Raw genomic sequence first — 17,428 nt, 5'->3', positions numbered from 1 at the left:
CTAAACCCTAAACCCTAAACCCTAAACCCTAACCCCCCTAAACCCTAAAACCCTAAACCCTAACACACCCACTAAACCTAAACCCTAAACCCTAAACCCTAAAACCCTAAACCCTAAACCCTTAAACCCTAAAACCCTAAACCCCTAAACCCTAAACCCTAAACCCTAAACCCTAAACCCTAACCTAAACCCTAAACCCTAACCCTTAACCCCTAAACCCTAAAACCTAACCCTAAACTAAAACCCTAACCCTAACCCTAAACCCTAAACCCTTAAACCCAAAACCTAACCCTAAACCTTAACTAAACCCTAACTAAACCCTAAACCCTAAACCCTAACCTAACCCTAAACCCTAAACCCAACCCTAAAACCCTAAACCCTTAAACCCCTAAACCCTAAACCCTAAACCCTAAAACCCTAAACCCTAACCCTAAACCCTTAAACCCTAAAACCCTAAACCCTAAACCCTAAACCCTAAACCCTAAACCCTAAACCCTAAACCCTAAACCCTAAACCCTAAACCCTTAAACCCTAAAAACCCTAACACCCTAAACCCCTAAACCCTAAACCCTAAACCCTAAACCCTAAACCCTAAACCCCCTAAACCCTTTAAACCCTAAACCCTAAACCCTAAACCCTAAACCCTAAAAACCCTAAACCCTAACCCTAAAACCCTAAACCCTAAACCCTAAACCCTAAACCCTAAAACCCTAAACCCTAAACCCTAAACCCTAAACCCTAAACCCTAAAACCCTAAACCCAAAACCCTAAACCCTAAACCCTAAAACCCTAAACCCTAAACCCTAAACCCTAAACCCAACCTAAAACCCTAACCCTAAACCCTAAAAACCAAAACCCTAACCCTAAACCCTAAAAGCCCTCCCTAACCCTTAAACCCTAAACCCTAAACCCTAAACCCTAAACCCTAAAACCTAAACCCTAAACCCTAAACCCAAACCCTAAACCCCCTAAACCTAAACTAAAACCCAAACCCTAAACCCCTAAACCCTAAACCCTAAACCCTAAACCCTAAACCCTAAACCCTAAAACCCTTAAACCTAAACCCTAAAACCCTAAAACCCTAAACCCTAAACCCTAAACCCTAAACCCTAACCCCTAAACCCTAACCTAAACCTAAACCCCCTAAACCCCTAAACCCTAAACCCTAAAAAAAACCCTAAAACCTAACCCACCCTAAACCCTAAACCCTAAACCCTAAACCCTAACCCTAAAACCCTAAACCCTAAAAAACCCTAAAACCCTAAACCCTAAACCCTAAACCCTAACCCCAAAAACCAAAAACCTAAGCCCTAAACCCTAAACCCTAAACCCTAAAACCCTAACCCTAAAAAGCCTAAGCCCTAAGCCCTTAACTAAGCCCTAAACCCCCCTAAGGCCCTAAGCCCTAACCCTAAGCCCTAAGCCTCTAAGCCTAACCCCTAAAGCCCTAACCCCTAAGCCCTAAGCCCTAAGCCCTAAGCCCTAAAGCCCTAAGCCCTAACCCCTAAGCCCTTAAACCCTAAACCCTAAACCCTAAACCCTAAACCCTAAACCCTAAACCCTAAAAACCCTAACCTAAACCCAAACCCAAAACACCCTAAACCCCTAAACCCAAAACCCAAAACCCTAAAACCCTAAACCCTAAACCCAAACCCTAAACCCTAAACCCTAAGCCCTAAGCCTAAGCCCTAAGCCCTAAGCCCTAAGCCCTAAGCCCTAAGCCCTAAGCCCTAAGCCCTAGCCCTAGCCCTAAGCCCTAAGCCCTAAGCCCTAAGCCCTAACCCCTAAGCCCTAAGCCCTAAGCCCTAACCCCTAACCCCTAAGCCCTAAACCCCTTACCCCCTAAGCCCTAAGCCCTAAGCCCTAAGCCCTAAGCCCTAAAGCCCTAAGCCCTAAGCCCTAACCCTAAACCCTAAACCCTAAACCCTAAAACCCTAAACCTAAACCCTAAACCTAAACCTAAAACCAAAACCCTAAAACCCAAAACCCAAAACCCCAAAACCCCAAAACCAAAACTCAAAACCCTAAAACCCAAAACCCAAAACCCTAAACCCAAAACCCAAAACCCTAAAACCCTAAACCCTAAAACCCTAAACCCTAAACCCTAAACCCTAAACCCTAAAACCCTAAACCCTAAACCCTCAAACCCTCAACCCTGAACCCTGAACCCTGAACCCTGAACCCTGAACCCTGAACCCTAAACCCTCAACCCTCAAACCCTCAAAACCCTGAACCCCTCAAACCCTGAACCCTGAACCCTGAACCCTGAACCCTGAACCCTGAACCCGAAACCCTGAACCCTGAACTCGAAACCCTAAAACCTGAAACCCTAAACCTAAACCCTAAACCATAAACCTAAACCCTAAAACCCTAAAACCATAAACCCTAAACCATAAACCATAAACCCTAAACCCTTCTTGGTAATGGCGGTCACATTATGCCTCAACCATTCCTTGTAAACCCCTACACTGCCTTCACATAAGGTGGTCATTGGGCAGTTCATAAACCTTTTTAAGACCAGGTAGAAAGCCTACCCATCATGTAATGACCTAGAACCTTCCTTTAGAGGATGAACTCTTTTGTTATTCATTTTGCATAGGTTTTTGCCATTCATACCCAATGTGCATATACATACATTTGCATCCATACACATACATCAATCCATTGTAAATAACATACATAAATGCAACAGGTCAAAATATAGGTCCCCAAAGAGTCTACAACACCCGACTCCAAGCAAGAAACATGGAAGGTGAAGAGCGTGCTCACCGTGACGCCCATTTTCAAGAAGAGTTAGAGTCTCTGAAAGCAAGCATGGCTCACCTCACTAGCTTACTCGAGCATACACTAAGAAATGCCTCTGGTGAAGGTCCTTCTAACCGGCCAGCTATTTTTGTTAAGCCTCCAATAACAGCTCAACCTGAAGAGACAATGAGTGAACATGGTCAAGAACCTCCACACAATCCAGCATTTGTGCACTCTATGCCATCAGCACTGCCCCTACAGTCATAGATCTATTTGCCAATGAGTCCTATAAGACCAGGTCGTCTAATTACATTGGTCAAGATAAAATGGCGGCGTTGGAAGCCCGAATTAGAGCCATTGAAGGGGTAGACTTGTATGATCCAGTACGAGCAGCATATATATGTCTGGTCCCAAATGTGGAGGTTTCGAAAAACTTTAGTGTTCCTAAATTCATCAAATATATCAGAACGCAATGCCCCATGACTCATCTCAAATCTTACTGCAATAAGATGGCAAAAGTAGTACATGATGAAAAACTACTAATGCACTTTTTCCAAGATAGCTTAAATGGGGTGATATTAAGTTGGTACATGAGATTCGACAACACAAAGATCAAAAAATGGAAAGACTTGGTGGATGCTTTTGTTAAGCAATACAAGTACAATATGGACATTGCTCCTGATAGAACCAGTCTGTCCAATCTAGAGAAAAGGGACAAGGAAAGCATAAGGGAATATGCTCAAAGGTGGAGAGACCTAGTTGCTCAAGTACATCCTTCGCTCCTAGATAAAGAGATGGTCACTCTATTTGCCAATACGCTCAAGGACCCATACTACGAGCATGTGATGGGTAGTTCGGCCCAGCAATTTACTGATGTTGTGGCAGTAGCTGAACGCATAGAACAAGGGATAAAGAGTGGTAGAATCTCTACACCTGTAGAGAAAAGGGGCTTCGAAGGTAAAAGGAAAAAGGTTGGCTATGTTGAGGGTAGGAGGAACCCATTCCAAAACTATCACACTCTATCATCTTCACCCCAAATCACCAAAATCAATTTCAACTCTTCTTTTCCTGGCAGAAAACCTGAACCTCAAACCAAAAATCAAAGAGTCTAGGAATAGCTACCTCCATTACAATTGCCCTTAAATGAGATGTATCAAAAGCTACTAAGTATTCGGCATATAGCTCCTAAACCTGTGACACCTTTACAACCACCTTACCCTAATTGGTACAAGCCCAACCTCACTTGCGAATATCATGTTGGCGTGGCGGGACACAACATTCATACTTGTAATGCCTTTAAGAAGAGGCTTATGTATCTGATTAAAGTTGGATGGATCACCCTTAAAGGAACTCCAAATATGAGTTCGAACCCTTTACCCAATCATGCTTTAGGTAGTGGATCGGTGAATGCACTGGAGGTGGAATGCTCTGAAAACATCAAATCACTTATGGCAAAAGCAAGGTGTGAAGAAGGCAGTGTGCACTCTCGAGGATAGATGACAACTTTCTGCTATAGAATGGAAGATGGAGCCTACCCAATTATTGCCTTTTGCTTGATCAAGTTTGTTTTAACCCATTTTAGTCTTATTGGCAATTTGGCTCATAATGCTACAAGACTCTCTGTCAAATGAGCCTTTCCTGTTAATAAAATCATGTGTTTTTTTGTGTTCATGATGTGCTTTCATGCAAATAACATACTGAGCACACCCTTCACTCACAAAGCCACAAAATTCTTTTAGTGTTTTCTTTTTCCCTTTCAAAAAAAAAAAAAAGAAAAAAAGATGACCCCATGTTTTCACAAGGATTTTTGGGAAGTCAAAGTTTTAATACAAAACAAAAATCAAATTGGTGTTGTTCTAAATTTAAGTGATATCCTAACACTCAAAAAACTTGAAAGACAACCCAAACTTCATGAAAAAAACTTCAAAGCTGAGTTTTTGAATGCATGAATAATGAGAAACCATTTTGAATATTTGCATTTGAGAAAGCAAAGCTTGCCAATTTTGAATGAATGCATTTGAAATGAAGAAAGACCATCTTTGATCATCCTTTCATAAATTCTAAAAAAAAAGAACACTCATTTTGCAGTCCCTTTTTGAGCCATGAATTCTCTCTGTAAAAAACCTTTTTTTTTCTTCATAAAGCGCATGATCTCATAGCATTTGAAATATTTTACCTAAACAAACTGTTTTCTTACACATAACTAAGGAAATGACTCCATCAAATCGGAGGGAACCAAACCAATTTTAAACCTAACAGGTATTGTACACCACACTGGGGGCAAGAAAAAATGCACATAGAGGTCCATAGTGAACCAAAGCCTAAAAGGGTATCATCATAAAAACTTCTGAATTTTTTATGAGTATTTCTAATTGCATTAAAGGTTTGCAGTTTTCATGAACAAAACCAAAAACTTTTGAGTTTAAATTTTAAAAATAATAATAAAGTAGAATACTCAATGGAGCAAGAAAGGGCCCCATAAGGAACCAAAGATCTCTTCACCAAGAGGATATGAAGTTTATTTCGGTTCATGAGAAAAGGTTGGACAAACAAATAGACACAAGAGCTCGAAGAAGTTTACAACGGAAAGGGGACCTATGTTTCCAAGATAGGTAACAAAAACATGCATGCTATATTGTCATAACACTAACCTGGCAGGAAAGGTGGGACGAAAGCCTAAATTAGTTCCAAGTTTTTGGGAATCACTAAGAGATAGAATCTTAAATCAACGGAGCTACGAAAAGAATATGAATTATGAACCAACACTATTTCATTTCCTTGAGGTAAGATGTTTTATTTCGAAGTTCGAGATGGGCAGGTCACCCGATATTGAGACCATTTCTTAGAAAAAACATGGAGTTTTCTAAGAATTTTTAGGATAGGCAGGTCACCTGATATTGAAACCGTTTCTTAAAAAAGCATGGAGTTTTCTAAGAATTTTAAGATGGGTCGGTCACCCGATATTGAGATTTATTCCTTAGAAAAACATGGAGTTTTCTAAGAATTTTAAGATGGGCAGGTCACCTGATATTGAAACCGTTTCTTAGAAAAGCGTGGAGTTTTCTAAGAATTTTAAGATGGGCCGGTCACCCCATATTGAGACTATTTCTTAGAAAAGCGTGGAGTTTTCTAAGAATTTTAAGATGGGCAGGTCACCTGATATTGAGACCATTTCTTAGAAAAGCGTGGAGATTTCTAAGAATTTTAAGAGGGGCCGGTCACCTCATATTGAGATTTATTCCTTAGAAAAGGGTGGAGTTTTCTAAGAATTTTAAGATAGGCAGGTCACCCGTTATTGAGACCATTTCTTAGAAAAGCATGGAGTTTTCTAAGAATTTTAAGAGGGGCCGGTCACTTGACAGAGAGTCTTGTAGCATTATGAGCCAAATTGCCAATAAGACTAAAATGGGTTAAAACAAACTTGATCAAGCAAAAGGCAATAATTGGGTAGGCTCCATCTTCCATTCTATAGCAGAAAGTTGTCATCTATCCTCGAGAGTGCACACTGCCTTCTTCACACCTTGCTCTTGCCATAAGTGATTTGATGTTTTCAGAGCATTCCACCTCCAGTGCATTCACCGATCCACTACCTAAAGCATGATTGGGTAAAAGGTTCGAACTCATATTTGGAGTTCCTTTAAGGGTGATCCATCCAACTTTAATCAGATACATAAGCCTCTTCTTAAAGGCATTACAAGTATGAATGTTGTGTCCCGCCACGCCAACATGATATTGAAACCGTTTCTTAGAAAAGTGTGGAGTTTTTTAAGAATTTTAAGATGAGCCGGTCACCCCATATTGAGACCATTTCTTAAAAAAGCGTGGAGTTTTCTAAGAATTTTAAAAAGGGTCAGTCACCTGATATTTAAACTGTTTCTTAGAAAAGTGTGGAGTTTTCTTAGAATTGTAAGATGGGTCGGTCACCCCATATTGAGATTTATTCCTTAGAAAAGTGTGGAGTTTTCTAAGAATTTTAAGATAGGCAGATCACCCGTTATTGAGACCATTTCTTAGAAAAGCATGGAGTTTTCTAAGAATTTTAAAAGGGGCCAGTCACCTGATATTGAAACTGTTTCTTAGAAAAGCGTGGAGTTTTCTAAAGAATTTCTAGATGGGCTGGTCACTCGATATTGAGATTTATCCATTAGAAAAGCGTGGAGTTTTCTAAGAATTTTAAGATGGGCAGGTCACCCGATATTGAGACCATTTCTTAGAAAAGCATGGAGTTTTCTAAGAATTTTAAGAGGGGTCGGTCACCCCATATTGAGATTTATTCCTTAGAAAAAGCGTGGAGTTTTTCTAAGAATTTTAAGATAGGCAGGTCACCTGTTATTGAGACCATTTCTTAGAAAAGCATGGAGTTTTCTAAGAATTTTAAGAGGGGCCGGTCACCTGATATTGAGACTGTTTCTTAGAAAAGCGTGGAGTTTTCTAAAGAATTTCTAGATGGGCCGGTCACCCGATATTGAGATTTATTCCTTAGAAAAGCGTGGAGTTCTATAAAAATTTTAAGATGGGCAGGTCACCCAATATTGAGACCATTTCTTAGAAAAACATGGAGTTTTCTAAGAATTTTAAGAGGGGTTGGTCACCTGATATTAAAACCGTTTCTTAGAAAAGCGTGGAGTTTTCTAAGAATTTCTAAATGGGCCAGTCACCCGATATTGAGATTTATTCCTTAGAAAAGCATGGAGTTTTCTAAAGAATTTTAGGATAAGCAAGTCACCCGATATTGATACCATTTCTTAGAAAAGCGTGGAGTTTTCTAAAAATTTTAAGAGGGGCCGGTCACCTGATATTGAAACCGTTTCTTAGGAAAGCATGGAGTTTTTTAAGAATTTTTTAGATGGGCCGGTTCACCCAATATTGAGATTTATTCCTTAGAAAAGCGTGGAGTTTTGTAAGAATTTTAAGATGGGCAGGTCACCCGTTATTGAGACCATTTCTTAAAAATTGTCAGGTTTTACAGATGGCTTGTGACCTACCGACTCAAAAATCAAAGGAAAATACCTACCATACTAATCCTCGATAGGCCTAAATCTATTGAACTGAAAAAAAAAAAAAAAACAAGCAAATACCTGTCAAACCAAGCCTTGACAAGCCTAAACCTACCGATCTCAAAAATCAAACACAAAGTACCTATCAAACCAAGCTTCATGGGCAAAGACCTATCAACCCCATAAATAAAAGGCAAACATCTAGTAAACGGAGCTCCAATAGGCTTAGACCTACTGACTCAAGAAACCAAAGGCAAAGACCTACCAATTCAGGAATTGATGGGTCGAGACCTACAAACTACAGAAATCCAAGGCAAATACCTACTGACTCGAGTGCCGACGAGACAAGACCTAGTGACACAAGAAATTTAAGGCAAACACATGTTGACAGGCCAAAAACTACCACACTAGAAATCAAAGGTAGATACATACCAATCAGAGCACCGATATGCTGGGACATACTAAACCGAGAAATCCAAGGCAAATAACTACCAAACCAAGCATTGATGGGTCAGGACCTAGCAACCCGATAAATCCAAAACAAATACCTACTGACTTAAGCATCAATGGGATGGAACATACTAATTTGAGAAATCCAAGGCAAATACCTATTAACTCGAGCTCCGATGGGCGAAGACATGTAGACTTAATAAATTCAAAGACAAATACCTATTGACTCGGGCACTAAAGGGTTGGGACCTATTGACCTAAAAATCAATGGAAATACTACTAATTGCAGCATTAACGGGCCAGGATCTTCCAACATGAGAAACCAAAGGCAAATACCTATTGATCAAAGCATCAACAAACAACCTACCAACCTACGCCTTGATAAGTTGAGACCTACTGACCCAAGAAATCTAAGCCAAATACCTGTTGATCATAGCCTTGGTGGGTTGAGACCTACTGACCCAAGAAATCCCAAACAAATACCTATTGACTCGGGCTTCGACGAGCCAAAATCTAGTGACTTGAGAAATCCAAGATAAATACATATTGGCCAAAACGACAATTCCCAACCTATAACCCTAGAAATCCAAGGCAAATACCTATCAACTAAAGTAGCAACGAGTCAAGAACTACAACCTGAGAAATCCAAGGCAAATACTTGCTGACAATGTTGTTAAAATCATGACTCAACTCGTGAAATAGTATGAGTTTATGAGTAAACATGTATCTAACATGCAAAATCAGACTAAAAACTCGAAAACCTATAAAATCAGACTTCATTGGTGCAAAATCAGTAAACTCGGTTCAATTTTATAAGTTCACTAAATTTATGATACGAACCCAGTCGGGTCTAAATTTGACCTTAAAATGTTTGTTGATCAAGTTTGTGAAATTGAGCATATCTTTCAAACCGTGCATTGAATAGAATTCAAATTTTACAGAAAACTATTAAATACATGAAAATATATTGTGGTAAATTTTCAATTCAAATGGATTTTAAGAACATAATATTTCAATGGGTCAAATTTAGTAGACGAATATTGTCAAATATGTCAAACTAAATCTTCTTGTACTATTCGGGATATGCTTGGAGCTACCAGCAGAATTTTGTTGCAATTAAAGTTGGGGTGAAAACTAAATATCTGAAGCTTTCCAATCATGTGTTATAGCCCAGTAATTCATTCAGACAAGAGAAAATGATATGTTTGAAATCAAGACTCAAATCTACTAAGAATATGTAAAAATTGGAGATTCAGGCTATATGAAGTAATTTTAACATGAAAAAAAAATTATTATTCTATTTTATTTATTTATTTATTTTTAAATAATTATTTTTAATTTTAATTTTTTTCTAATGCATTAGTTATTGTTTAGGGGTTTGCTTCATTATTGAATTTAAGTTAGTTAATTACTAGTTTATGCTCATTAACTTACAGCTCAAAAGAGGTCCATTAGGACTTATTATGATGAGAACAACTAAGTTGTCATCACGTTCATGTTTATTTCCTACCATTAAGTTATTTTCTTATATTGAGAATATGTGAAAATTAGAGATTCAGGCTACATGAAAATTTTAACATGAAAATTTTTTTTATTATTCTATTTTATTTATTTATTTATATATAATTATTTTTAATTTTTTCTAATGCAATAGACATTGTTTAGGGGTTTATTTAATATTTGAATTTAAGTTAGTTAATTATTAATTTAGGCTCATTAGCTTGCAGCCTAAAAAATATCTATTAAGACTTGTTATGATGAGAACAATCAAGTTGTCATCAGATTCATGTTTACTTCCTATCATTCATTGATTTCTTTGTATTGAGAAGTTTTATTTCGAAACTTTTTATTTTTTCATGTTATTAATTTTTTTATTCATATTATCTCTCTCTCATTTTATTTAAGTCACATTAATTATAATATTGTTGACTCACTTTATCAGATTTTAATGTAATTTAATTTCTTGACTGGAATTATCAATATATAATTAGTTAAAAAACTTATTTATGATTTTACATTCCAAGTTTACGATCCAAGTTCATATTGTATTTTTCATGTCATGTCAAAAAAATATTTTTGATAACCTTACTTGCTGACCTAGGCACTAACAGGTCGAAACCTATCAACCCAATAAATCCAAAGCACATGCTCATTGCAAGCACCAAGTTTTTTTAATAGTATTTAATGTATTCAAATACAAAAATATCCTTAATTTAATTTGATATTAATCAACACACTAGGATTGAAAGATAAAAATAGCCCCTAAAGATAGTTTAGTAGATTTTATAATTAAGTAATTTAACTTTGCTAGAAAAATATTGAAAAAACTAAAAAACATCTAAATATAAGCTTTAACATTTTTTTTTATTTTAGAAAATAACTAATTAATTTTACTGTGTAAAACAATAAAAATAAAAAATATTATCCTATATACTATAAAAATGATAATTGAAACACGATGAAAAGAATATATTCCCTTTAATGCCTAATTCAAAAATCTTATGACTGAAGGGAAATTTTTACAAAATACTGTGTCTAGGTGCATAATAACTTAATGAGGAGATTAGGTTTTTGTTAATGGTACAAAATGAAACAAAATCTGCCACCTTACTTTCTAGCTAACCCAAAATAAATGAGAGAATGAATTAGAAGGAACAAAAACAACCGACCATAAATAATAATTTCCTCAGCCTATCAATAAAATGACTTCAACAAAAACAAATACAGCATGTAGTATAACATTGTAAACCACTGTATATATGAATCCGTGTTTTCAATCACGTTTCATCTCACTATTGCTATGCACTTGCTTGTCCGCAAAGTGGAAAAAAAAAAATAGATTCTGTTAATGAAATTTGAGTCAAAATGATATGCAATACTGTTGACTTGTGATGAGGCAGACGCTTTGCATGATAATGGATGGTCACATGGCTTCTCTGATCAATCGAGCAATACCACTTGACGGTGCAAGGGCATCAGGTTATTATCGGTTAATGAGCAGTAGAACATGATAAGTACTCAGACCAGTGAGGTAAGTAAACTACCTACGTGCAGTAAGCTTGTTTACACTGGATCTTCTTGCAATGAAAGCCAGAGCGCGGCTCCTGAATCACACTCCAGCAGAATCTGCCAGAGTCAATGATCGCACCAGCTTTTATCAATACCTCCAAAGCGGAATTGTTTACACTGTGATGTGAATGTAAGGGATTGAGTAATCAAGATCTCACACAGATTAACTTCTCTAAATACCTCAGTGGCAACAGGCAACTGATCAAAAACAAAATATTTATAAGAAAATAAGGAAAAACAAAAAAACTTTACACAACCGATGCCCAAGAAAAAGCAACGAAATGTATTTAACCACCTAGCTCAAGCAAACCCTTTGGAATTTTCCGTTAGATGGTCTGAAACTTTCTAATGGGTGTTACCAACATGCACGCGCTCACACACAGCAAGAGGCAATACTTTATATTTCTGCTTATCTACCAAAATCATCATTAGAGTTTCTCTTATTAAGGACTGTGAGCCAAATAAATGTTCTGACTCTATAAAGGACATCAGCTTTCCATTTTTTTATTGGTTAAAAGGAAGGGATTGGAGTGAATATGTCAGAAAAGAGTTGCATGAAAATTTTTGTGACCTTTCTAGACTAAGCCTCCTTGCAACCCTGAGGGAAAAATTGAAGGAATTAAAATTGTGGACTTGAGGAATAATGTTTATTAATGAGTTGTGATTATGAAAATTACCAGAACATTGATTCCCGTCTAAGTGTGTAGAACTGACCAATAAAAATCAGAAAGCTGATGTACTTTCTAGCATCAGAACATTTATTTGGCTCACAGTCCTTAATAAGAAAAACATTAACGATGATTTTGGTAGATAAACAGAAAAATAAAGTATTGCCTCCTGCTGTGTGTGAGCTCGTGCACGTGTTCTTTGGTAACGAATGGATTAGTCCATACCCTTAGAAAGTTTCAGAGCATCCAACAGAAAATTCCGAAGGGAATATATTCAGCAAAAAAGGAAACAACATTTTTATTTTTTTTTTTTCCCTATGGAAGATGTTACACATCTTATCCTCCTTTTTGTGTTCTCTCTCTCTTCCTTCATAAAATTCCTTCATTTGTCAGAAATAAGGTGACCTCCTTTCTACATGCATTCTCATTTTAAACAGGTACATCTCTTTGGAGTGTGTAAAAAGAAACCTAGATTCCTGTTCAATGTAGCATCATGAGAATATATATTCATGCAAGCACCATCTTATCTATAGATTGAGCAGTGGTAATAATTTGAATCAATTTTCAGCCGAAGTTCCTCATGCTAGAAAGTATGCCTAGAATTCAAAAAATAAGAACTGTTGGCTGAAGATTGTCAAGTCCTTTCCTGTGTGAAAATATGTAATTTGGAAAGAAAGAGATGGACATACCTTCCAAACATTATGCTCTAAACCTTTGTCATGTGTGCATCAGCCAATGAAGAATTGAGGTCTTCTCGAGATTGTGATCTCCTGCTTTGAAGTCGCATCTGACCTCGTGGGGCCCAGAAGGAACCCATGCTACTGCTGTCAATCATTTGTCCTAAGCTACTCGAGGAATAACTATGTGAAACACTGTTAGTTGATGGGTGTAGGGAAGATTCCATGAGCTGGATGCCACTATCACCTAGACTATCTCCCAAGCCAAATGATCTTTGTTGACTACCTGCAACTGTTGGACTCAGTGGCATCTTTACACGTCCATCCCCTGAAATACCAAGTTGAAACAGCCTTCAAAAACTGAGCAAGGGGAAAAGAATCTACAGAAAAATATCGGTGCAAAACAGATTGAAGAAAACCTGCCTTAATATGTAGTACTTCAAGAACATTTTTTTTCTGATAATATATTCTACTTTTCTCCAAAATATTGAGTGACCAACTATAATGTTACAGCAACTTAAAACCTTTCAAACTTAGCTCGAACTACTGCAGCATTATTTAATATTCACTGCCTAAGTGTTTCATGGAAATCAAGCCCTCAAACAGAATAGAGAGCAATTAAATTCATCAAAAGAATTTAATTTGGGTATAGTAGCCTATTTCAGTGTTTTCAAATCCAAGTAACTTCTCCAATTTATGTAACAACACAAATAAATAACTGGCTCCTTTGCAGTCCTGCCAAGACACTCGCAACTTGAATATATCAAACAGACAAAAAGACAGTACTCCAAAATTTCCCACAGAATCCAACTGTGTACCAGAATCCCACCACAACCAACAAAAATGCTAACGTCTTGAAACCAAATTTCAAACCATAAATTCCACTAGAAAACATGGGGAAGAACTTACTTCAAATTTAGTGTTTTTTTTTCCTCTATTTGTTTATTTTTGAAACAAAGCAAGTATCTGCCATCTCAATTTTATGTCTTCAAAGATGCAATTTTAGTGATTATGTATTATTCTATTGATTTGGTTTTTGAAATAAAATCTAGTAGTTGTCGTATACATGCACATTAAAATCATGAATTTTGTGCACTGAGCTAACCCAACATATAATCTGTTGACGTCAATTCTTGAGAGAAGCACATATTTACCTCTCAATATATCCCTTACATTTTGGTTTTGGTGTGTAGACAAAATAAATATTTAATTTTACAGTTCAGATTGCAAGGATTGAGATAAAACAATGGACCGCATGTTGTGGTGTTTTAGTCTTGTGGCATCTTTTACTATCCCTCCACAACAGAATGAAAAAAGCATGAAGGATTACAACACAACTTCTCCTTTCAAAGAGACACGTAATAGAGAAAAATAATTGTGCTCCCATATAACAGATACGGTATAAAAGCTTACCAGAACTGATAGGACTCCAACGTCGAAATCGAAAAGGAGATTGGATGCTAAGAACAGATGTTGCAGATGCACTGTTATTCCTGAAAAGCAAGAAATATGGTCTCCAGAAAAATCTTGGCATCCAATTGCCATAACATGATAATGCCCAAACAAGTAAAATCAATGATATAAGCAAAATGGTAATAAGAACCACTGGATGTATCTTCATCTGGAATATTTCATAGTCATGAAGCTTCAATCTAGTTGAAAATGCTCTCCCAGCTTCCAACAGGGCAACCCCAAGCGTCCAAGTAATACTTCCAGAACCAATGATAATTTGGTTCTCTGTGATGTGTAAGCCCTCTCTCAACAGTAACACTATATATGGTGCCCTGAAACAGTATTGTTCAATAAAGGGCTGTGGAGGAACACTGTTCTTTGCAATTTCCCAATTCTTTTCACAGAATTCTCGACCCTTTTCCAAAACATCATCAAGTGCAGCTTCTGAAGTCAGATTAAAGAACCGATAAACCACAAAAAAGCCTGACATACCATAGAAGTGACCATAAGGGCGTGGGAGATTTGGAGGAAGAGCGCAAGGTTGCAAATCACAATCAATTCCAGGGTCTTGATTAGACCATTCAGACAAATTAACAGCAATTTTAGCAAGTGCACTGCATTCTTCCCAATTTGGGGCACCAATAAGCTGCACAGGAAGTCCTGACTTGACTCGGTTACCCAAATTTCTTCCTCTGATAACAGGACTTGCTCCATCTTGTTGTTTAGAAAAACATTGAGAACAGATGTATTGCTCTTTATAGCCAGACTGCAGGCAAGGGTGTCTAATTTCTATGTTACCACTAACTAAATCAGCACCAGAAGGCTTCTTTAAGATATGGGCAACAGACTTGTCAAATGCATCATTTAAACCATAGCCCGCAAGGGAATAGGCACTGAGATGATGATTAACTGCTCCAATTCTAAGACTTAAGCTAGTCTCATTATGGACATGTTCCTCACTCTCAAAAGTAACTTGTAACGATGAGCCACCCATGTCAAGTGCTCCATATGTTGCTTTCTTGGGGCTTGCCCCTAGCACACCCGTGCGATGGTTAAGGGCTATCCATCCATAGTAAGCTTCCTCCATGCCAGTGATGATCTTAATCCATTCTCTTTGGCACAAGAAAGGTGATTCCTTCAGAATAGACCATGACTTGTCTAGAAGCCATTTTGAATCTGCACTGGGAAGTCTACGAACTCCGGCTGTAGCATAAAGAAAAAGGGAGGTGGTCTTATGCGCCTGCTGGGGGATTTGCTTCTCAGCCCATCGAACAAGTGGGTTTATGGCAGCCTTTAAGCCAGACGTATTATGTACCAATGTGTGAAGCCCAGGCTCGGTCTCCATTCTATCATATGCACGTCCACTGGGCTTTCTTGAAACACCTTCTGTGTATGATTTCAGGACAATTGGGAGACCATCTGAGTTGTGATCAATTGTTGCCTGATATACATAGACTCTAGTTCCAGTACTTCCACAGTCAAGAACAACATAGAACCGGGATGTTCCTTGAGACCAATAAGAATAAACATATGCTGTAACCAGATAAGTTAAAAAAGCAAAGAGTAGTAGGCACAAGAAAATCAAGAGCAGTTGCAGCCCCTTCCTCCGCAAAACTGGTGTTCCACAAGGCAATGCTTTCTCCTTAGAGAAACTTGACCCGGCATTTTCTCTCTGCAGGGAATGAGGTTTCCTGCCAACGCCAAGGTGGAGATCACCTTGTTCAAGATCAAGATGATGATATGATGAGAAATCTTGGAGAGATGAAGAAAGCCGCATGTTGTTGTTCTTGGGTGCAGAGCTGGAAAAGGTGAAGCCATGATCAATGGTTTCATGTGGAGGAGACAATCCAGTTGGCATATAAGGAAAAGCAGAAGACTTTGCAGGTGAAAGACGACTTGTTGCAGCAGAAACTAGATCCGATATTCTTCCTAACACCATACTTGCAGAGAAAGTGCGAGTACATGAGAAATTTGCTTCATCTAAGGAAAGCAATTGAGTTGGTTGGGAATTAGATTCCTGCTGCCGACTGTGGCGCTTGAATCAATACCTCTACATACACAGAAGAAATCAAGTGGGTGGGCTCAACTTGAGTATAGTTGTAAAGGCAAAAGGAAAAGGAAATGCATTTCTAGTATTGAATGAATCTGCATTGCTAAATGAAAATTGGAATTACTGTCTGCTAAATGAAGATTTGTTGATAATGAAAAGCTTAGACACAAAAAGAAAAGATTGTAACTTTTGATTCCCATATAAAAAGTTTCCAATGCAGTGTTGTGGGTTTGTCAAAAAGATGATGGATATCTAAATCTAACAGGATTTATTATAAGAAAAGGCAACAAACAACACAGATTCCTTACAGTTAGGAATCAGTCTCAAGTGATCGATCACTCGTCATTGGGATTGGGATTGGGATTCGATCATTAACAATTAGCAGTAAAATCAATCAAATCACAGTGCTCAAAACCTGGAAATTAAAAGAAAGATTAATATTTTCTGCAAATGAAGGTTACCTGGATGTACCGAAGGAAGGATCGGGAAATAGAATTCTTCAATTGCTTTGCAGGAAATTACCACTTCGTATAACTAAGTAGAACGATGCAATATGATCAAAAGAAGGAAAGGAACTTTCTTCTTCTGTTTCAATTTCAGATCCAGTCCAATCCCGTGGAGGAAAAGACGAGATCGCCTGCCTGCCAAAGGAAGATAGAAAGAACGACTTCAACTCTTTTTCATAAGAATAAAAAATAAAATTTGGGTATTTTGCACTTCGAGTTCAACTTATTACTTTACGGGTTGGCCCGAGAAGATTTGTTTTTCAGTTTAAAACTTGAAATTAGTACAAGTTTTATATTAAATTCATTTAAATGCTTTTTTTTTTTAATGCATTAACTGATCTAAAAATATTGTTCTTCTCAAATCAAAAATAATAAACTCGGATTTGCAGAACTGAAAACCTAATAACTAAAGTATAAGGTTCTGTTTAATATTGTGGTGGTATGATATAGTTTATTGTAATTTCAAAAATTATTAGATTTTTATTTTTTTAGCATATTTTTTATTTTAAATTATAATAAAAAATAAGATTTAAATATATATGTATATAATTTATTTTAATTTATTAACAGAAAAAATTATTATAGTACCAGCTAAAAAGGTGGAAAACTGGTTCGGTTTTTTAAAAAATAAAGAAATTTATCTAACATATTACAAGATATATTTATATTACTAGATACTTTTTCATATTTCACCTCGGGTTACATATTCTTTTTTCTTAACAAAAAATTTTATATACAAACTTTTTCGACATGTTTTTGTATTATAAAAATTTAAGTGAAAATATATATATATTATATATATATATATATAATT

At 37.0% G+C, this 17,428-nt stretch overlaps 1 protein-coding gene across 3 annotated transcripts; it reads right to left on the bottom strand.

Moving 5' to 3' along the window:
- Positions 1–10,863: 10,863 nt before the first annotated feature.
- LOC118050078 (probable apyrase 7) lies at positions 10,864–16,886 on the bottom strand. 3 transcript variants are annotated; one of them, XM_035060304.2, is made up of 4 exons: positions 16,570–16,886; positions 14,020–16,108; positions 12,619–12,934; positions 10,864–11,459 (listed from the first exon to the last, which is right to left on the bottom strand). In XM_035060304.2, the coding sequence occupies exons 2-3, from the start codon at positions 15,995–15,997 to the stop codon at positions 12,636–12,638; spliced, it is 2,277 nt and encodes a 758-aa protein (XP_034916195.1). In that variant the 5' UTR covers positions 15,998–16,108; positions 16,570–16,886; the 3' UTR covers positions 10,864–11,459; positions 12,619–12,635. The 3 variants fall into 3 exon arrangements, with proteins under 3 accessions (XP_034916195.1, XP_034916196.1, XP_034916194.1); XM_035060305.2 differs by having other exon boundaries at positions 10,864–11,318; XM_035060303.2 differs by having other exon boundaries at positions 10,864–11,378; positions 16,570–16,884.
- Between the last annotated feature and the right edge of the window lie 542 nt (positions 16,887–17,428).

The sequence above is a fragment of the Populus alba genome, chromosome 4 (genome assembly GCF_005239225.2).
Source record: "Populus alba chromosome 4, ASM523922v2, whole genome shotgun sequence".
Taxonomy (NCBI): domain Eukaryota; kingdom Viridiplantae; phylum Streptophyta; class Magnoliopsida; order Malpighiales; family Salicaceae; genus Populus; species Populus alba.
Note: the sequence above shows the minus strand (reverse complement) of the source record. Positions and strands in the feature narration are given on the sequence as shown.